General features: G+C 44.6%; 1 protein-coding gene and 2 non-coding genes across 10 annotated transcripts in view; 1 reads left to right on the top strand and 2 right to left on the bottom strand.

Moving 5' to 3' along the window:
• The window catches only part of ARMC9 (armadillo repeat containing 9), a 179,153-nt gene that overhangs the window by 25,977 nt on the left and 130,524 nt on the right, over positions 1–22,652 (bottom strand). For 6 of the 8 annotated variants that reach the window (XR_011562129.1, XM_019978475.2, XM_019978487.2 and 3 more), the window contains one exon: positions 13,842–13,946. The exons of 1 other annotated variant lie outside the window; for it this stretch is intronic. Coding sequence is in view for 6 of the 7 variants with exons in the window: in XM_019978475.2 (XP_019834034.2) it covers positions 13,842–13,946 (105 nt within the window). In the remaining variant the exon portion in view is untranslated. Of the gene's footprint in view, positions 1–10,628; positions 11,967–13,841; positions 13,947–22,652 lie in introns of those variants that run through there. One more of the 8 variants, XM_070773912.1, reaches the window with a different exon arrangement.
• TRNAG-CCC (transfer RNA glycine (anticodon CCC)) lies at positions 597–669 on the top strand. Its single transcript has one exon. It is a non-coding gene; the product is annotated as a tRNA-Gly (tRNA).
• Positions 18,186–18,292, bottom strand: LOC139179352 (U6 spliceosomal RNA). Its single transcript, XR_011563728.1, has one exon. It is a non-coding gene; the product is annotated as a U6 spliceosomal RNA (small nuclear RNA).

The following is a 22,652-nucleotide window of genomic DNA, read 5'->3' as shown; positions in this document are numbered from 1 at the left end:
CTTTACTGTCTGAGCTACCAAGAAAGCCCCTAGAGGAAGACTCCAAAATATGGAAGTTGTTAAATAAAGCTGTTTGTTACAAAATCACTGTAGAGTAAAACTGCAACAATCTGTCTAGTAATAGGGTAGCAATGAAGGAAAATATGGCATATTCATTTGAAATATTATATGGCCATTTACAAGGATAAAGACTAGGTTATGAAGAAAAATGTTTATTTAAAACATTGTAAGTCAGGTTATAACATGGTGCATAAATGATGCTTTCCATTTATGCTAAAAGTACACAAAAAGACTGGAAGGAAAGGAACACTAATGCTTATAGTGGCCACACAGGACAGTGAACCAAGAATCATTTTTCTCTATTTTCTGTAACATAGCTATGTTAGTAATTAAGAAAATTTGTTTAAAAAAGAAATCACTATTTTGGTGAAATCTGAATGAAGTCTGTGGACTGTGCCGACATCGACCCCCTACATGCTACAGTTGCCACTGGGATGCTGGGTGAAGGGTGTCTGGCACTTCTCTACTACTGTTTCAACTTCCTGTGAATCTATAATTACTTACAAATAAAATGTAAAAAAAAAATCAGAAGGATTTCCCTGGTGGTCCAGTGGCTAAGACTCTGTGCTCCCAATGCAGGGGGTCTGGGTTCAATCCCCAGTCAGGGAACTAGACCCTACATGACACAACTAGGAGCTCATATGCGGCAACTTAAGATCCCATGTGCTACAACTAAGACCCAGCGTGGGCGAAGAAACAAATAATTATTTTTTAAAACTCAGGAAATATATGAATGGGAGTTACATCTTTGATTTCTTGATTTTTACTTGAAAGTTATTTGGGTTTATCTGTATTTGAGGTTCAGTTCAGTTCAGTTCAGTCGCTCAGTGGTGTCCAACTCTTTGCGACCAAATGGACTGCAGCACATCAGGCCTCCCGGCCCATCACCAGCTCCCAGAGTTTACTCAAACTCATGTCCATTGAGTCGGAGATGCCATCCAACCATCTCATCCTCTGTCATCTCCTTCTCCTCCCGCCTTCAATCTTTCCCAGCATCAGGGTCTTTTCCAATGAGTCAGCTCTTCGCATGAGGTGGCCAAAGTATTGGAGTTTCACCTTCAACATCAGTCCTTCCAGTGAATTTTCAGGACTGATTTCCTTCAGGATGGACTGGTTGGATCTCCTTGCAGTCCAAGGGACTCTCAAGAGTCTTCTCCAACACCACAGTTCAAAAGCATCAATTCTTTAGTGCTCAGCTTTCTTTGTATTTTTTTTATATTTGAGGTAGGAAGAAGAAAAAAGGGCCAGTTTCTAGTGGGAGGGAATCACCAGGTCTCAGCTGTGCTGTGGGGACAGCCAGCAGCTGGAGGGGCGGGCAGGGCAGGGTGGTGAGGGGTGGGGGAGGGGGGAGGGGAGAAAGGCAGGGGAGAGGAGATGGGAGGCCTCCACTCTTGTGGAGGAAACGATGGGCCATAAGCTTCCCAAGTAAGAACTAGTGCAGCTTCATCTCCCTTGTCCTGTGAAATACGCAAAAGAAGGCTATCCTACCCGCCATCACTAACACTGCCCTCCTCTGTCTGCTGTTCCTCCCATCTCCCTTCTGACCCGCTGTCCCCATCGTCAGGGCAGGTTCCTTAAGTCCAATATTCAGTGGTACCTTAGGATTCCCTGGGCCTTCTCTTTCCCCCTCCCTTATGCCTGGGTCCTTCCACAGGAGCTAGGAGAGGGAGGCTAGGGCTTAAGCGCTGGAAAAGGGAGATGGCGAGTGTGTGGGTTGCGCACCCCATGCCTCCTCCCTGCTCCAATGTCCTTCCCAGGTCACCCTTCCAACTCCTTCCTCAGGAGAGAGAATACAGCACATACTTGTGTTTCAGCCTTTGGAAACCCCACCCCCCCACCATACCATCTCCCTAAAACTCCACAGGCCTAAGAAATCACCTAAGATGGGTGGTATTTGTCCTCTCCAGTGGATGAGGAAGGGGCTTCCCAGGAGGCACTACTGGTAAAGACCCCGCCTGCCAATGCAGGAGACATAAGAGATACAAGTTCCAGCCATGTGCTGGGAAGATCCCCTGGAGGAGGGCATGGCAACCCACTCCAGTATTCTTGCCTGGAGAATCCCATGGACAGGAGAGCCTTGTGGGCTACAGTCTGTAGAGCTGAAAAGAGTCAGACATGACTGAAGCGACTTAGCATGCGCACACCCATGCACTGGATGAGGAAACTGGGTCAGTCTGTGGGCAGAATCCGGTGTCATCACAAGGCCTCAGGAAGGGTCCCTGGTGAAGAGGGTTGGTATGAGGGCCCAGAATGACTGCCTTAGGTGCTGGGTGTCTCAGAGGAGCCCAGAGGGCTTGTTTCCTGTTTACCTCATAACCCCCTGTGCTTGTGCGGAGCTCCAGGGCCCTCTCTGGGTGCCTCGGCTGCAAAGGAGCCTTTTGGGGATGGAGAGGTCTTAAAGCATATCTGTCTATACTGAGTTCCACAGAAATGCTTCAGGAGCTGCTGGGAGAGAAGGGAAAGGGTTCCCAACAACCACCCTCCCCATTACAGAACTCAGCATTCATCTGGGTTACACACGGAGATGCTGTCTGAAAAAGCATTCTGCTACAACAACAACAAAAAGAGCATATTTAACCACACACACACACACACACACACACACACACACACACACAAACCCCCAAAAATGCAGCATGTGATTTAGCTGAATGTAATTTATTGTCAATCCTAAAGGAAATCAACTCTGAATATTCATTGGAAGGGCTGATGCTGAAGCTCCAATACTTTGGCCACCTGATTTGAAGAGCCAACTCACTGGAAAAGACCCTCATGCTGGGAAAGATTGAAGGCAAAAAAAGGGCAGCAGAGGATGAGATGGTTGGATGGTATTGCCGATTCAATGGACAGGAGTTTGAGCAAACTCCAGGAGATAGTGAAGGAGAAGGAAGCCTGGTGTGCTGCAATCCATGGGGTCACAAAGAGTTGGACATGATTGAGTGACTGAATAACAACAACAATTTGTTCTGTAGCAAAAGATGGTCAACACATATCAATTTAGGTAAATTTCCCAATACTAGTTTTTGAGTATTGGTGAAATCACTTAAAGCAATTATGGTATATTATAAACAGTACGCATTTTTGTAAGAAAATACAGGCATACAATACATCTGTCTATCTATACACACAGAGAAAGTCCTGGAAGCTGAAGGAGACACTGCTAGCTGTCCACTCAATACTCATTCTTTCTTGACCAACAGCCCTCTGATTTTGTTGGCCCAAAAATGCGTCTACTTAAAAACACCTTTCCAGACCCCCTTGCAGCTAGGGGCCAGGGGACCCAGCTCTGACCAGTAAGCAGTAAATGGAAGTCTTCAGATGGAGCTTTGGAACCCTAGCAATGTGTTCAAACAGTCACATGTTTTTGTAAAATTTGCAAAAGTAGCAAGTTTTAATTGCAGTCACTTAAGAGTGCTGTTTCTTTCTACTCCAACTTCTGTTGTTATACCTCCCCACAAGGTGTTAGAACGGCCAAAGACAATTTGGAACTTAGCTAAGGGGACACTGAACCCAGGTGACATACAATTTGGGCTTAATGAGAAATATCATTCTCAGTCGCTGCTGTGCCTAGCCAAACGATGGTGAGCTGTCCTGGTGTAGAAGTGACTACAAGGAATTCCCCAGGTCATCAGAGTATTTATGAAGAGTCAGTGCACAAGGAAACTTGAAATGTCCCTAGTCTTCCATTTTCAGAAGTTTGAGGAAGGTTTTCTCAAATTTAATAGAAATACTAAAAATTTACACAGCATTACCAAAAACTAAATGTGAAGTCGAGAGAAAAATTTCTAATCTCTCAATAATAATAAAACTTTTCTTTCACTGTAGAAAATATTACAAACTCCTCACATATGTAGAAGCAATCAAAGAGTATAAAACAAAAAATATCCAGAAAGAAAACTATGAAGCATGTGTGGAGTCCTGCCCCAAGGCCACAGGTGCAAGGCCTCACACAAAGGCCTCAGAAGTGCAGCTCAGAACCCAGGTCCCCTCTGAAGCTGACTGAGCCCCTTTGTAACCACTGCCAAAAGCCCTGGTGGGGGCTTCCTTCACCAGCAGGCTTCCTGACCCCAAATTAGGCAAAGATGCCCACCCCGGTAGTCACCCTACAGTGCCTTAACCGAGCACCTAATGCCAACCTTCCAGCAGGAATTTTCTTTGTTTTGAGGCTATAAAAGTTGACTACTAACCCTCGAAAACTGTCAACTCTCCCTCGTCTGTCAGGAGGTTGGTCCACTGCGCTCGCAGTGCCCACATTATCTCTGCTCTTTGTTCTTAATAAAATCACTCCCTTCTGAAATGCTCTGTGTCTGGAAATTCTTTTCCAACCCATGTGGATTACCTCAACAGCATGTGGCAAGCCACTAGTTAATAAAACATTTTTCTGATGTTGGTACCTGTCATTTTTTTTTTCCTTTACCTACTTAAAAAAAATGAACTACAGCTGATTTACAATGTTGTGTTATTTTCAGGTACACAGTAAAGGGATTCAGTTATACGTATATCTATTCCTTTTTAGATTCTTTTCCATTATAGATTATTATAAGATACTGAGTCTAGTTCCCTGTGCCATATGGTAAGTCCTTGTTGATTATCGATTCATCAGTAATTAAAATTTGAATTTGTGATTTATTTCTCTAATTCTCACTCTGGACACTCGCTTTAATACCTAAACTTTATATTCTGTTGTTTTACAGAAGGCCTCCACAACCCTGTGACTGGAGGGCCCACAAAACCTGGATGCTCCCTTCTTCCTGATAGTCTGGGTGAAGGAAGGCGAAAGATGAGCCTTGGGTCTGGTAAGGCTGGATTCCTGGCTCTTTGCAGTTGAACTCAATTGCAACTGACAAAGGAAAGATAAGACACAGAGATAAATGGAAGGAGAACAGAGGGAGCGGTGGTTGTCGCTGGGCGGACAGAATTATTACGGTGGCTGTTTACGCTGTGTTTACTTTTGGCTTTTCAGTAATAAGTACATACTTCATTTGTAACCAGAAAAAGGAATCCCAGAAACAAACTGAAAAAGAAAAAGGACTTGGAATCTTTGGGGGTTGGGGATCTTCCCCCTGCTCATTTGGTTGTGTTTTCACAGCACATGGATTTTAAGTTAGTTCCAACTGACTTTTCAACCACAGGGTGAGGCAGAGCACAAATAACGGGTGGAAATGTGAGTAGAAAGCACCCCCACGGACTTCCCTGGTGCTTCAGTGGCTAAGACTCAGCACTCCCAATGCAGAGGGCCTGGGTTCGATCTCTGGTCAGGGAACTAGATCCCATGTGCCGCAACTAAAGATCCTGCATACTGCAACTAATAGCCGGCACAGCCAAACAAATAAATACTCACAAGATAAAACAAAAACCCAGAGTGAAGACAAATTTGAAAAAAAGAAAAAAAAACTTGGAAACTACAGCCCTTCCTTTCCTGGTTTTGGTTTTGACTGAGTAAGACAGGGTCAGCTGCAGGCACCCCAGCTTCTGTCCTGTCTCTGGGGGGCTGGGCCCTGCCCCTTGGCAAGTTGCACCCACTTCCCGTGCAGAGGCCCATTCACCTGGAGGTCTGCACACGTGGCAGTGAGTTTCATGGCGCAGACTCTGGCTGCAGAAGCACAGAGGGGTGTAATAAAGATGCAGATTCCCAGGGCCAGGGCCACACTCTCAGTCTCTCTGGGGGTGGGGCCAGGACTCCTGCTTTAGCCAGCTAAGAGAACTCTGGAAAACTAAATGAACTTGGGGGAATAAGAAAGTGTGGAAAGTGAGAAATTAGCATTGACAATAGGCACCCCCCCCGAAAACTGAGCCTATGCTTAAAAATCGTTGCTGTCGCTTCAATTTCAAGAAAATCTATGACAAACCTAGACAGCATATTAAAAAGCAGAGACTTCACTTTGCCAGCAAAGGTTCATCTAGTCAAAGCTATGCTTTTTCCAGCAGTTATGTACAGATATGAGAGTTGGACCATAAAGAAGGTTGAGTGCCAGAACTGATGCTTTCAAACTATGGTGATTCTCTCAGAAGACTCTTGGGAGTCCCTCAGAGAGCAAGGAAATTAAACCAGTCAATCCTAAAGGAAATCAATCCTGAATATTCATTGGAAGGACTGATGCTGAAACTGAAGCTCCAATACTTTGGCCACCTGATGTGAAGAGCCAACTCACTGAAAAAGCCCCTGATGCTGGCAAAGACTGAGGGCAGGAGGAGAAGGGGATGACAGAGGATGAGATGGTTGGATGGCATCATCGACTCAATGGACATGAGTTTGAGAAAGCTTCGGGAGATGGGGAAGGACAGGGAAGCCTGGCGTGCTGCAGTCCATGCGGTCTCAAAGGGTCTGACATTGACATGGCTTAGTGACCGAATAACAACAGCATTAGACCATAAAGTAACTTTGAGGAATCTCCACGGAAGATTTGGAAGAATGGCATTGAAACGCGTAAAATATCATGTATGAAACGAGATGCCAGTCCAGGTTCGATGCACGATACTGGATGCTTGGGGCTAGTGCACTGGGATGACCCAGAGGGATGGTATGGGGAGGGAGGAGGGAGGAGGGTTCAGGATGGGGAACACATGTATACCTGTGGCGGATTCATTTTGATATTTGGCATAACTAATACAATTATGTAAAGTTTAAAAATAAAATAAAAAAATAAAAAAAAATAAAGTAACTTTGAATATTTCATACAGTCAGAGACTCTAAACTTTCAAACACAGTTCACTGGAAAATCAACAGCTCTCCCAGAAGACAGCACAGCTTAGCGGTAAAGAGTGAGCAGGCTCAAATAACACTTGACCATGTTCCTCAACCTTTCTCAGTCTCAGCTTCATCATCTATAACATGCAATGTGAGCAGAATTCACCCCATTGTTGGTTTGGAAGATTATATAAATGCAATCAGACGTGTGAAGCAGTCAGCACGGGACTTGGCGCAGGACGCATGCCCAACTAGTTTAAGACACACCTATGATTGTTAAAAGTAACTGAACAATAAATTTAAACTTCAAAATAAAAACAAAAAAACTGAGATTCTTTGAAAAATACCTATAGCCCTTTAACCAAGGTATTGAAGATATTTAAAATTAGGGCACTTTTTTTAGGAAGCATTAAGTGGCATGGTATGGATAATTCTGAATTCAGTTCAGTTCAGTCGCTCAGACTCTTTGCGACTCCATGAATCGCAGCACGCCAGGCCTCCCTGTCCATCATCAACTCCCGGAGTTCACTCAGACTCACGTCCATCGAGTCAGTGATGCCATCCAGCCATCTCATCCTCTCTCGTCCCCTTCTTCTCCTGCCCCCAATCACCTCCAGCATCAGAGTCTTTTCCAATGAGTCAACTCTTCACATGAGGTGGCCAAAGTACTTGAGTTTCAGCTTTAGCATCATTCCTTCCAAAGAACATCCAGGACTGATCTCCTTCAGAATGGACTGGTTGGATCTCCTTGCAGTCCAAGGGACTCTCAAGAGTCTTCTCCAACACCAAAGTTCAAAAGCATCAATTGTTCAGCGCTCAGCTTTCTTCACATTCCAATTCTCACATCCATACATGACCACTGGAAAAACCTTAGCCTTGACTAGACGGAACTTTGTTGGCAAAGTAATGTCTCTGCTTTTCAATATGCTCTCTAGATTGGTCATAACTTTCCTGCCAAGGAATAAGCGTCTTTTAATTGCATGGCTGCAGTCACCATCTGCAGTGATTTTGGAGCCCCCCAAAATTAAGTCTGACACTGTCTCCCCTGTTTCCCCATCTATTTCCCATGAAGTGATGGGACCAGATGCCATGATCTTTGTTTTCTGAATGTTGAGCTTTAAGCCAACTTTTTCACTGTCCACCTTCACTTTCATCAAGAGGCTTTTTAGTTCCTCTTCACTTTCTAACATAAGGGTGGTGTCATCTGCATATCTGAAGTTATTGATATTTCTCCTGGCAATCTTGATTCCAGCTTGTGCTTCTTCCAGCCCAGCGTTTCCCATGATGTACTCTGCATATAAGTTAAGTAAGCAGGGTGACAAAATACAGCCTTGACGTACTCCTTTTCCTATTTGGAACCAGTCTGTTGTTCCATGTCCAGTTCTAACTGTTGCTTCCTGACCTGCATATAGGTTTCTCAAGAGGCAGGTCAGGTGGTCTGGTATTCCCATCTCTTTCAGAATTTTCCACAGTTTATTGTGATCCACACAGTCAAAGGCTTTGGCATAGTCAATAAAGCAGAAATAGATGCTTTTCTGGAACTCTCTTGCCTTTTCGATGATCCAGCAGATGTTGGCAATTTAATCTCTTGTTCCTTTGCCTTTTCTAAAACCAGCTTGAACATCTGGAAGTTCATGGTTCACGTATTGCTGAAGCCTGGCTTGGAGAATTTTGAGCATTATTTTGCCAGCGTGTGAGATGAGTGCAACTGTGCGGTCGTTTGAGCATTCTTTGGCATTGCCTTTCTTTGGGACTGGAATGAAAACTGAGCTTTTCCAGTCCTGTGGCCACTGCTGAGTTTTCCAAATTTGCTGGCATATTGAGAGCAGCACTTTCACAGCATCATCTTTCAGGATTTGAAATAGCTCTACTGGAATTCCGTCACCTCCACTAGCTTTGTTGGTAGTGATGCTTTCTAAGGCCCACTTGACTTCACATTCCAGGATGTCTGGCTCTATGTGAGTGATCACACCATCGTCATTATCTTGGTCATGAAGATCTTTTTGTATAGTTCTTCTGTGTATTCCTGCCACCTCTTTTTAATATCTTCTGCTTCTGTTAGGTCCATACCATTTCTGTCCTTTACTGAGCCCATCTTCGTATGAAATGTTCCCTTGGTATCTCTAATTTTCTTGAAGAGATCTCTAGTCTTTCCCATTCTTAATTCTGAATTAAGAATTATTAATTAAGACTTATTTAATTAAGACTCATTTGGCATAGTACGGATGATTTTTAAAAATTTAGACATCATCAAGCACACAGAAGTTGGCAAGTCATTAATCTTGCCCTGCTACTGAAGAAGAAACATAAAAGGGTGCTGTTCTTCACCAGAATTATGAGTAAAGGATATATTTGACGTGACCACTGCTATTCTCAGGGACTCTCTGAGCTCCCTGTGGTCGTCAGTATTTTCATGGCCCCCAGGCTCTGCAGCGCTCAGTGCTGTCTGCTTATCCTTGAGGGGGTGCAGACAGGCAGCGAGTGTGGCCTTGTAGGGTTCAGGGGAGCCCATCAGTGCTCAGAAGGGGAGGAGCCATGAGTCCAGGAATCCTAGGAAAGGGCTCCCTTTCACTCTCAGAACATCTGAGAGGGGGGGTACCCTCGTACTCCATCCTCACCTTCAACATAGATAGCAATTTTTCAGTCACTGGTGTGTACAATAACCACTCCTGAGATTATGGTAAGGGGATCTGGGATGGGGCCTAGATTCTACGTGAACCCACACTCAATGGTCTGAGAAGCCCTGGGCCAGCCACACAGGACGAGAACCATCAACTCCCTGATCATTCCTCCTTGTTATCTCCAGCCCTCATCAACAGCACAGATTTATCTGCTGTGTCCTCTTTTATAAACTTCTGGAAGATAACAGCTTGTCAGACTTTTCTAGGATTCTGTGGAATGTTCAGCAAATGACTCAGGTTCAATAAAATTTTTTTGAATACAGTTTTCAAAAAAATCAACATTTTTCTACTGATCTTGATAGATCGCCCTGGCCCATCAGAATGGGAGGTACAAGTTGTGATTTGGGGGAACATTCCCTACGGAAATGCAGCTCCCGTCTCTGGCAGGTTCCCTCCTTCGGCACAAGCAGTTAGCAGCCCCATGTGAACAAGCGCACAGGGCGCCTCACCCAACCCTCCCTGGTGTGAACCGCCAGAGCCCAAGCAGGGCAGGTGAGGTGAGCTGCAGTGCTGGCCAGCTGCCAATTTCAAATCAGGACTGTGTGTCTGGGACTTCTCTGGTGGTCCAGTGGCTAAGATTCCGTGCTCCCAATGCATGGGGCCTGGGGTTCGATCCCTGGTCAGGGAACTAGATCCCACATGCCACAACTAAGAGTTTACATGTCACAATTAAGGATCCCAGACCCCACATGCTGCAACTAAAACCCAGCACAGCCAAATAAAAAAAAGAAAAAGACCAGGTGACTAAGGGCAGCTAAGGAGATCTAAGAAACTAAGACACAAACAGGGAGTGTACGTACAACCTCAGCAATTATTGCTCGACAGTAAGTTTTCTAATAAAAACTTTACACTGCTTCCACAGGGGATCCTCTGGTGATCGGGCCCAGTGGGTGGCATGGTGGCCGCTCACAGGTCTGTCCAGGTACTAACCCCAGGAACCTGTGCATATGTGGCTTGGTTTGGATAAAGAGTCTTTGCAAATTGTAGTTAAGCTATGGCTGTTGTTCAGTTGCTAAGTCATGTCTGCCTCTCTGCGACCCCATGGACTGTATCTTAGATTATCCTCAGTCCAGTGACAAGTGTCATTATAAGAGACAGAGAGAACATAGGGACTTCCCTGGTGGTCCAGGGGCTATGACTTCGTGCTCCCAATGCAGGGAGCCTGGGTTCGATCCCTGGTTAGGGAACTAGATCCCACATGCCGCAACTAAAAAAAAGATTCCAAGTGCTACAACTAAGACCCAGCACAGGCAAATAAATTTTTTTTTTTTTTTAAGAGAGGGAACATAAAGAGAAGAGGAGAAGGTTATTGGAGATGGAGGCACAGTATGGAAGTTCACAGCCACAAGTCAAGGAGGGCCTGCAGCCGCCAGAAGCTGCAAGAGCCAGAAAGGTTGTGGGACAACTTAATTTTGGATTTCTGGCCTCCAGAACTGGGAGAGAACACATTTCTGTTATTTGAAGCCACCCAGTACAAATACACTGGGGCTTCCCATCTCTGTACTGAGTTCTTTCTGTACTTCATTCTTACCACTCACATTGCCACTGAAAAGAGACTGACACCGATGAGATAAACAAGCATGCATGCAACTTTTCTAAATATTTCCTTCTGGTAAAAAGGACAGTACCTATGCCTTAAGGAGATTAGAACTACAGACTGTGGTAGTGACACCATTTCTGGATGCCATTAAGTCGGGCCATTGGCTGATTTCAAAACTCTGTCCCTTTTGCGTCTTGCCAACCTGCATGATCCAGCTGGGAGTCACAGCATGTTCGGGGTCTTGTTTTTGTTGTTGCTGTTAAAAATCTTCAGTTAACAAGTTAACATCTTCAAGTTAACATCTCAGCCACGGCATTTCATTGTGCAGAGGTGCTAAAAGCTATTAGGGAAGGGGCCATGGTGGGGTTTCCGTCTGAACATCCCTGCTTGTGTGCTGGGAAGACCCAGCATCTGAGGGCTGTGTTCTCAACAGCTCCGCCACCACCCTCCAGAGAAGCCCCACTGGTGTGCCTTCTGCTTTTCTCACCATCTTGCTTTTCAACATGCACATCCTCTCCAATGCAGCTCCGTCCTTCCTGACAAACCCAGTGTCCTCCCAGATGTCAGGGCTCAATGACTTCCATCAACGGTTCGGAACCCAGGTGCCTCACTCCCCGCCCTTCTCGAGCACCTCCCCGCTTGACCTGTCTGCGGTCAGTTAGGGTCCTTTGATCCCTGAGTCATTCTGAGGGGTAGTGGCGCTTGTCCGTGACTGGGGGCCAGTGGTCACCCAGCCTCCTACGTCATCTCCCTTCTTTCATCCACTTTTGCCCCTCTATGTTCTATTCTTCACAAAGCAGCCGAGTGAAAACAGAAGTTAATGTAGTATAAAACATGAATCAAACTGAGTCACTCCCCTGCTCTGCGCCCTCCGACAACCTCCCAGCTCATCCAGGGTAAACTCCAAAACCCTTACCAACAATGTCCTCATGCCCAGCCTTTGGCTGTCCTCCAAACTCAAGTTCTGCCAGCATACACTGGCTCCAGCCGGGAACCCCTGGAAATTCCACGAACAATGAGGTGATCAGAGAGACCAGTGCCCAGAGAGAGGTGGTGAGGGCCTGGGTGGGGCAGCAAGGGGAATGGACAGGCTTTCTGCTTCCGCCTGCCCCTGTGAAAGCTCACGCACCTGCACCCACCATCTTTTTCCTTCCCAAGTCACTGTCTCTGCTTCAGTTGTTGAGAGCCTGGCTCCCAGCTCTAACGCTGACCTGCCCAATCTGAGAAGACTTCAGGGTCCACGTAACTGACCCAGTCAACCACCAGCATCAGAATTTCAGGAGTCCTTTTAAAAGCCTTCACTCCCATGTGCTCAGCTTTCCGACATGGGGCTTCGGTCTGAACTGGCCTCAATCTTTGCATCTGCTCCTCCTTTCAGATCTTAGCTTTGAGCACCCACTGCTCACCCATGCACTCTCAGATTGAGGTTCCGTGACACTGCCATCCTCTCTCTGCCAATCGGTAGCTCCCCCGACTCACACCTTCCCCGTGGGTCCCACAGCAGCAGAGTCTTTGGGGAGCTCAGATCATGGCCCCTCACAAACGTGTGACTCCACAGGCCTCTCAAAGCTTTGAGTGACTACTCAACCCATCCGGAAAGATCTCTCCCTCCTGTTTTCCACGGCACTGTTGTCTCCTGGTTCTCCTCAAGCCTCTCTGACTGTTCACCTTTCTGTCCATCTCAGGGGCCACCTTTTGTCTTCCCTTAATCCCGACATGCTGGTGGGCCCTCTGTATTCAGCACCGCCTCCCTCCCTGTCCAGCCTCTGCCTCAGTGGGTGACTTCATCTGGTCTGATGGTTTTGGCCATCCCCTGTGTGCTGGTCCATCTAGTCAAAGTTATGGTTTTTCCAGTAGTCATGTATGGATATGAGAGCTGGACTATATAAAGAAAGCTGAGTGCCAAAGAATTGATGCTTTTGAACTGTGGTATTGGAAAAGACTCTTAAGAGTCCCTTGGACTGCAAGGAGATCAAACCAGTCAATCCTAAAGGAAATCAGTCTTGAATTCTCATTGGAAGGACTGATGCTGAAGCTGAAACTCTAATACTTTGGCCACCTGATGTGAAGAACTGACTCCATGGGAAATCCCCTGATGAAGGCAGGAGGAGAAGGGGATGATAGAGGATGAGATGGTTGGATGGCATCACCAACTCGATGGACATGACTTTGAGCAAGCTCCGGGAGTTGGTGATGGACAGGGAAGCCTGGCGTGCTGCAGTCCATGGGGTCGACTGCAAAGAGCCGGACATGACTGAGCGACTGAACTGAACTGAACTGAACTGTGTGCTGATGACTGACAAACCTGCAGCAGCCTTCCCTTCTCATAGATAAGCCACAAAAAGCCCAGGAATCTAGATGGGTAAATGATTGCTCCTAAGGATGGGCATGGGCTTCCCAGGTGGTGCTAGTGGTAAGAACCTGCCTGCCAATGCAGGAGACACAGATTTGATCCCTGGGCTGGGAAGATCCCCTGAAGGAGAGCATAGCAAGAATGCCTGGAGAGTCCCATGGACAGGTGGGCTACAGTCCATAGGGTCGCAAAGAGCTGGACACGACTGAAGCGACTTAGGATGCATGCACACACACAAGGACGAGCATACCTTTAGACACTGCGAAGGCTCTAGAGTGTGCCTTTTAGCTATACTCTAACCGCCTTCTGTTTGCCAGCGGGTCTGTTTAGGATAGTAACTAGGGCCTCTGTGCCCTTTGGGGGCCCTGGAAGCAAGTTGGCCACGATGGAACTTCTCATAAACATAGTATCATAATAGATCAAGCCAAATCCTCGTGTGTTACTGTAAACACTAAGTCCATCAACGGCCCATCTCTCCTTTCTATTATGGGGTCCTTACTCCCTTCACATGGTACTTACTCCCAAGTACTCCGTGGTCAGAAGCTTCTCCCCTGAGAGCTCTCCAAGCTGGGGCTGGATCAGTTCATCCTTGTCCAGATCGGCTTCCATAGTGTCATGGTCCTCCTGTTTCAAAGGAGACATGAAGTGAGAGCTCTGACCCCTCTGGCAAGTCCCCAGAGGGTGGCTCTCTGAGCGGCCACCTGTCATGAAATGGGAAGGCCTTGGGTTGGCATTTCAAGGGTCTCAAGGGCAGAACGCCCTCTGCTCATGACCTCCATGAAGATGAAAAGGAAAATGCCAACCCACCTCTTTAAGATGTCTCGTGTCTAATGACCACTTCCACAGCCACAGGTGGGAACGGATTCAACAAGATGCTATTGAACGGTTTCTCCTAGCTACAGTTCTCAGAATGTTTTTCTCTGTGAGGTCAAGACCGTGTGAACCAGCCGGCCTACAAATAACTATTAAGCCCCTCCATATGCACAGGCCTTACAGGGGATACAAAACTGTATACTGTAGGCTTGTTCTTCTCATGAAGTTTACAGTCTCTAAGTGAAAAAACTCAATAAAAAGATAAGAGTTGTTCTGCTTCCGAGAAGAAGGAATGGACATGTTTTCCCTTGTTGCTCCCTCTAAGCAAAACCAAAAATACTGGACATTATGTACCAAATAAACCTAGGAGACTCTGAAAGGTGGCGAGGAGGAGGCAGACTGGCTGGCTGTTCTGGAACACAAGGAATGAAAGGTGGTGAGTTCCCGGCTTTACTTTTTGCCTTAGAGATTCTAGACTTGGCGTTGAAAAAGGCAGCAACCCAGAAATGAGAATGGGAAGACAAACGCTTGCCCTCTCTAGCCAAAGAACCAGCAAAGGGGGGTGCCCAGTGTGATGGGACTTTTAGACACTAAGCAGACACCGGAGCAAATGCTGCCACCCCTCCTGCCCAACCAACCCCCAAGCTCACCAGCAAAGGAGCCGAGACTTCTGCCCTCGCCTGGCTGTGATATCACTGTGTGGGGGGGTGATATCAGAGAAGGACAAGTAGGGAGGGGGAGTTCCAACCCTGCTGGGCGGTAATGAGCCACCCCCACATCCCAGCACCAGGGAGAGGAGAGACCCGGTGGAGAGCCTGGACTTCCACCCCAACTCGGCGGTAATGGGATGTCCCGTCCCCCAGCTGGGGATGGGGTCAGAGGAGCCCTGGTGAGACTCAAGATGTCCACCACTGTCTTGTTTCTCCACGCTCCTGCGGTGTCGGGGGGCCGTGTGGGGAGCAGTAACACGCCGTTCCTATGGCAGAAGCCTCGTAGGGATGGAGAACTCCCACCCCCATTCTGCACTAACGAGGAGTCTCCTCCCCGCTCCCCCCTCCACTGGGTCTCCACAGGGACCAGGGGCAGAATCTGGACTTTTACGCACTTCTAACAGTAATGAAGAGGAGCCCCTGCTCCCCTGCCAGAGCAGCGTCAGAAGAAGCCAGATAAAACAGAAGATTTACATAAGACAAAAGTTTCATCACATAGTATCCAAAATATTGGGGTTTAAATAAAAAAATCACTCATCATACCAGACATCAGAGTGTTCTCAAACTTAATTAAGAGAAAAACGATAGATGCCAATATCAGGATACAGAGATGTTAGAATTCTCTGAAAAAATTTTAAAGGATCCATCATAAAAATGCTTCAGTGAGCAGTCACAAGCACTTTGGAAACAAATGAAAGAAACCAAGTCTTGGGGCTTCCCTGGTGGTCCAGTGGCCAACGCTCCGAGCTCCCATTGCAGGGCACCTGGGTTTGAACTGCGTCCCACATGCTGCAGCTAAAAAGATCCTGAACACCGCAATAAAGACCGAAGATCCCATGTGCTGCTACTAAGACTCAGCGCAGCCAAATAAATAAATAAATATAAAGATTAAAACAACAATTTAAAAAAACCCAGCACGTCTCAAGAACATAGAAAAGGAAGAACGAAGTAAACCCGGGGCAAGCAAAATGAAGGCAAGAATAGAGAGAAGAGCAGAAATCAATGAAAAGGAAAACAGAAAAACAAGAGAAAATTGGTGAAACTAAAAGCTGGCTCTGAAAAGATGAATATAATTGTCAAAACTCTAGTGAGACTGACAAAGGAAAAGAGACGTAAGTTACTGATATCAGGTATGAAATAGAAGCTATCACTACAGACCTGCAGACATCAAAAGGGGTGGGAGGGAGGTTCAAGAGAAGGGGGTATGTATATTTATGGCTGATTCACACTGTTGTATGGCAGAAACCAACACAACATTGTAAAGCAATTATCCTCCAATTAAAAATAAATTTTAAAAAAGGATAATAGGGACTACTATGAGCAACTGTATATAAATTTGACAATTTAGATAAGAAACACAAATTATTACACTCTCATAACCCGAGTAATCCTATAACTATTAAGAAAATTGAATTCATAATTTTAGAATCTCCCCCAAAGAAATCTCCAGGCCCACATGGTTTCACTGGAGAATTCTATCAAACTTTTGAAAAAAAAAAGTAACATCACTTCATGGCAAATAGATGGGGAAACAATGGAAAGAGTGACAGGTTTTATTTTTATTTTTTAAACTTAATTATTTTAATTGGAAGCTAATTACAATATTGTAGTGGTTTTTGCCATGCATTGACATGAATCAGCCATGGGTGTACATGTGTTCCCCATTCTGAACCCCCCTCCCATCCCATCCCTCAGGGTCATCCCAGTGCACCAGCCCTGAGCACCAGCCCTGAGCACCGTCTCATGCATGGAACCTGGGCTGGTGATCTGTTTCACATATGATAATATACATGTTTCAATGCTATTCTCTCAAATCATCCCACCCTTGCCTTCTCCCACAGAGTCCAAAAGACTGTTCTTTACATCTGTGTTTCTTTTGCTGTCTTGTATATAGGGTCATTGTTACCATCTTTCTCAATTCCATATATATGCATTAGTATACTGTATTGGTGTTTTTCTTTCTGATTTACTTCACTGTGTATAGTAGATTTCAGTTTCATCCACCTCATTAGAACTGATTCAAATGTATTCTTTTTAATGGCTGAGTAATATTCCATTGTGTATATGTACCAACAGCTTTCTTTTTTTTTTTTAATTTAATTTTATTTTTAAACTTTACATAATTGTATTAGTTTTGCCAAATATCAAAATGAATCCACCACAGGTATACATGTGTTCCCCATCCTGAACCCTCCTCCCTCCTCCCTCCCCATACCATCCCTCTGGGTCGTCCCAGTGCACTAGCCCCAAGCATCCAGTATTGTGCATCGAACCTGGACTGGCAACTCGTTTCTTATATGATATTTTACATGTTTCAATGTCATTCTCCCAAATCTTCCCACCCTCTCCCTCTCCCACAGAGTCCATAAGACTGTTCTATACATCAGTGTCTCTTTTGCTGTCTTGTACACCGGGTTATTGTTACCATCTTTCTAAATTCCATATATATGCGTTAGTATACTGTATTGGTGTTTTTCCTTCTGGCTTACTTCACTCTGTATAATAGGCTCCAGTTTCATCCACCTCATTAGAACTGATTCAAATGTATTCTTTTTAATGGCTGAGTAATACTCCATTGTGTGTATGTACCATAGCTTTCTTATCCATTCATCTGCTGATGGACATCTAGGTTGCTTCCATGTCCTGGCTATTATAAACAGTGCTGTGATGAACATTGGGGTACATGTGTCTCTTTCAATTCTGGTTTCCTCAATGTGTATGCCCAGCAGTGGGATTGCTGGATCATAAGGCAGTTCTATTTCCAGTTTTTTAAGGAATCTCCACACTGTTCTCAAGAGTGGCTGTACTAGTTTGCATTCCCACTAACAGTGTAAGAGGGTTCCTTTTTCTCCACACCCTCTCCAGCATTTATTGTTTGTAGACTTTGATGGCAGCCATTTTGACTGGCGTGAGATGGTACCTCATTGTGGTTTTGATTTGCATTTCTCTGATAATGAGTGATGTTGAGTATCTTTTCATGTGTTTGTTAGCCATCTGTATGTCTTCTTTGGAGAAATGTTTGTTTAGTTCTTTGGGCCATTTTTTGATTGGGTCGTTTATTTTTCTGGAATTGAGCTGCAGGAGCTGCTTGTATATTTTAGAGATTAATTCTTTGTCAGTTGTTTCCTTTGCTATTATTTTCTCCCATTCTGAAGGCTGTCTTTTCACCTTGCTTACAGTTTCCTTCACTGTGCAAAAGCTTTTAAGTTTAATTAGGTCCGATTTGTTTATTTTTGCTTTTATTTCCATTACTCTGGGAGGTGGGTCATAGAGGATCCTGCTGTGATTTATGTCAGAGAGTGTTTTGCCTATTTTTTCCTCTAGGAGTTTAATAGTTTCTAAAAATATGGAACACTTCACGAATTTGCATGTCATCTTTGTGCAGGGGCCATGCTAATCTTCTCTGTGTCATTCCAATTTTAGCATATGTGCTGCCGAAGTGAGGACGACAGATTTTATTTTCTTGGGGTCCAAATCACTGCAGGTGGTGACTGCAGCCATGAAATTAAAAGATGCTTGCTCCTTGGAAGAAAAGCTATGACCAACCTAGAGAGTATATTAAAAAGCAGAGACATTACTTTGCCAACAAAGGTCCATCTAGTCAAAGCTATGGTTTTTCCAATAGTCATGTATGGATGTGAGAGTTGGACTACAAAGAAAGTTGAGCGCTGAAGAATTGATGCTTTTGAACTGTGGTGTTGGGGAAGACTCTTGAGAGTCCCTTGGACTGCAAGGAGATCAAACCAGTCAATCCTAAAAAAAATCAGTCCTAAATATTCATTGGAAGGACTGATGCTGAATCTGAAACTCCAATATTTTGGCCACCTAATGCAAATAACTGACTCCGTGGAAAAGACCCTGATGCTGGGAAAGATTGAGGGCAGGAGGAGAAGGGGACAACAGAGGATGAGATGATTGGATTGCATCACTGACTGGATGGACATGAGTTTGAGCAAGCTCTGGGAGTTGGTGATAGACAGGGAAGCCTGGCATGCTACAGTCCATGGCATCGCAAAGAGTCAGACAGGACTGAGCGACTGAACTGAACAGACCATCAATTCTACACAATGTTCTCCAGAAAATAGAAGAGGAAGAAATATTTCCTAATTCATTTTATGAAGCTAGCATTACCCTGGTACCAAAACTAGACAATGATAGTATCTTCATAAAAAGAAGTGTGTGGATGTATGCTCAGTCATGTCCAACTCTTTGTGACTCTGTGGACTGTAGTCTGCCAGGCTCCTCTCTGTCCATGGGATTTTCTAGGCAAGGATACTTGAGTGGGTTGCCATTTCCTTCTCCATGGGATCTTCCCAACACAGGGATCGAATTTGCAACCCCTGTGCCTCCTGCATTGGTAGGTAGATTCTTTACCACTTGAGCCACCTGGGAAGAAATACTTGGGTATAAATCTAACCAAATACATATAGGACTTGTATGCTGAGAACTACAAAACACTAATGAAAGAAATCAAAAAAGTTTAAATAAATGGAAAGACAAATCTTATTCATGAATTAGAAACCCAACATAGAACTTCCCTGGTGGTCCAGTGATTTAAGAATCCGCCTTGCAATGCAGGGGATGCAGGTTTGATCCCTGGTTTGGGAACTAAGATCCTACATGTGGAGGAGCAACTAAGCCCATGCCTGGCAACTACAGAGCCCAAGCGCTCTGGGACCTACACGCCACAGCTACAGAGTTCGTATGCATGACGCAACAAAGATCCCATCTGCTGCAGCTAAGAACTAACACAGCCAAATAAATAAATACATATTGAAAAAAGAAACCCAACACAGTTAAAATGTCAATTCTCCCCAAGTTGATATCTAAGTTTCATGTAGTTTCTATAAAAATCCCAGCAGGATTTTTCTGTAGATGGACCCAAGACTATTCTAAGATTTATATGGAAGGACAAAGGAAGTCAAATAGCTAAGATAATTTTGAAAAAGAAGAATAAGGGAGAGGAATCAGTCTCCGATGTTTCTGTAGATGGACCCAAGACTATTCTAAGATTTATATGGAAGGACAAAGGAAGTCAAATAGCTAAGATAATTTTGAAAAAGAAGAATAAGGGAGAGGAATCAGTCTCCGATGTTTCTGTAGATGGACCCAAGACTATTCTAAGATTTATATGGAAGGACAAAGGAAGTCAAATAGCTAAGATAATTTTGAAAAAGAAGAATAAGGGAGAGGAATCAGTCTCCTAGATTTCAGGACATTATTGTTGACAAAGAACACTGCCTGCCATTTCAGTAAACGAAGGATGTGTATGTACCTAGTTACTAAGCTTGATTTAACTCCTGTGAGCCCATGGACTGTAGCCCACCAGGCTCCTTTGTCCATGGGATTTCCCAGGCAAGAATACTGGAGTGGGTTGTCATTTCCTTCTCCAGGGGATCTTCTTGACCCAGGGATTGAACCCATGGCTCCAGCCGCATCTTCTGCATTGCAGGTGGATTCTTGACTACTGAGTCACCGGGGAAGCCATCAGTACTCATAGAGCTATCAGCCAGTGCAGCTGGTTCTACATAGTTAAGATGACTATCACAGGAGTAATTTCAATGAGTCCAGACACTTGCATCTTCCCAGACACAGAAAAGCACTAAAATCATTAACTTGAGATGTCTAGTAAAACTCCTCCCTTATCTCTTTGGAACAATTCTTCAGAGCTGTCTGAGAGGCTGTCTCCCAGGCTATAGTCCTCAGTAAGGTCCCAAATAAAACATAACTCTTAACATTTAGGCTGTGCATTTTTTTTCCAGTTGACATGATGCATGTACTACAATTACGATTGATAATCTTGATATTGGCAGAGAGAGAGACATACAGATCAACTGGACAGAACAGAGAACTTCAAAACAGACCTACACAAATATGTCCAACTGATTTTTGACAAAGATGCAAAAGTAACTCAACAGAGGAAGGACAATCTTTTCAATAAGGAGTGCTGGAGCAACTGGATATGCACAGGGAAAAAAATGAACCTTACACTAATTCTCACACCTTATAATATAACAAAATAACTCCAAATGCACCATGGACTTACATGTAAAACTATCAAATCATCAGAAAAAAAAACCAGAAGAAAATCTTTAGGATCTATGGCAAAGCAAAGAGTTCTTATACTTGAAGTACAAAAGGAAAATTTGATAAATGGGAGTTTTATTGAAATTTTAAAAGCTTTTGTTCTCTGAAAGACCCTGTTGAGAGGACACAAAGAAAAGCTATAGACAGGGAGAAAATATTTGGAAACCACGTATCTGAAAAAGGACTAGTATCTATATATAAGAACTCTCAAAATTCAACAGTAAGTTCCCCAAACAATCCAATTAGAAAATGGGCAAATATATGAAGAGACATTTCACTAAAGAGGACATGTGGATGACAAATAAGCACAAGAAAATGCTCAACATCATTCACCATTCAATTCAGTTTAGTTCAGTCGCTCAGTGTGTCCAACTCTTTGTGACCCCATGAATGGCAGCACGCCAGGCCTCCCTGTCTATCACCATCTCCCGGAGTTCACTCAGACTCATGTCCATCGAGTCGGTGACGCCATCCAGCCATCTCATCCGCTGTCATCCCCTTCTCCTCCTGCCCCCAATCCCTCCCAGCATCAGAGTCTTTTCCAATGAGTCAACTCTTTGCATGAGGTGGCCAAAGTACTGGAGTTTCAGCTTTAGCATCATTCCTTCCAAAGAAATCCCAGGGCTGGTCTCCTTCAGAATGGACTGGTTGGATCTCCTTGCAGTCCAAGGGACTCTCAAGAGTCTTCTCCAACACCACAGTTCAAAAGCATCAATTCTTCGGCGCTCAGCTTTCCTCACGGTCCAACTCTCACATCCATACATGACCACTGGAAAAACCATAGCCTTGACTAGATGGACCTTTGTTGGCAAAGTAATGTCTCTGCTTTTGAATATGCTATCTAGGTTGGTCATAACTTTTCTTCCAAGGACTAAGCGTCTTTTAATTGCATGGCTGCAGTCACCATCTGCAGTGATTTTGGAGCCCCCAAAAATAAAGTCCGACACTGTTTCCCCTGTTTCCCCATCTGTTTCCCATGAAGTGATTAGGAAAACCTAAATTAAAACCACAATAAGTCACTCCATACCTATCAGAATGGCTAAGTTAAAAAAGAGTAACAACATCAAATACTGGTGAGGATGCAGAGAAAGTAGATCTATTCCTAGCGGGAACACAGAACTGGTACAGCCACTCTGGAACACAGTCTGGCAGTTTCTTAAAAAGCTAAACATGCAACTACATACAACCCACAAGTGTGCTCTTAGGCATTTATCCTAGAGAAATGGAAACTTACTGTCACACAAAAATCTGCATATGAATGTTCACAGCAGCTTTATCTGTAAAAACCAAAACCTGGGAACAACAGACGTTCGGCCACAGGAGAATGTTAAACAAACTGTGGTCCAGCCACACTACGAGCTACTGACCACACACGCACCTGGATGAACCTCCAGTGAAATACGTTGTATGAAAAAAGCCAGTCCTTAGTGGTTACATACTGTGTGACTCCATTTACATAACATTCTCGAAATGACAAAACTCTGGAAATGGAGAACAGGTTAGTGGTTGCCAGGGTTTAAGGAGTAAATGGGATGTGACTGTAAAAGGGATCTGGTGGTTATAGAAATCTTCTGGCTCTTGAATGCATCCGTGTTAATACCCTGGTGGTTGTTATACTGTAGTTTTGTATGATGTTAGCGGTGGATGGAACTGGGTAAAAGGTATACAAGATTTTTCTCTATTATTATGTGAATCTACAATGATCTGAAAAAAAAGTTTT

Source organism: Bos indicus, chromosome 2 (genome assembly GCF_029378745.1).
Source record: "Bos indicus isolate NIAB-ARS_2022 breed Sahiwal x Tharparkar chromosome 2, NIAB-ARS_B.indTharparkar_mat_pri_1.0, whole genome shotgun sequence".
Lineage (NCBI taxonomy): Eukaryota > Metazoa > Chordata > Mammalia > Artiodactyla > Bovidae > Bos > Bos indicus.
Note: the sequence above shows the minus strand (reverse complement) of the source record. Positions and strands in the feature narration are given on the sequence as shown.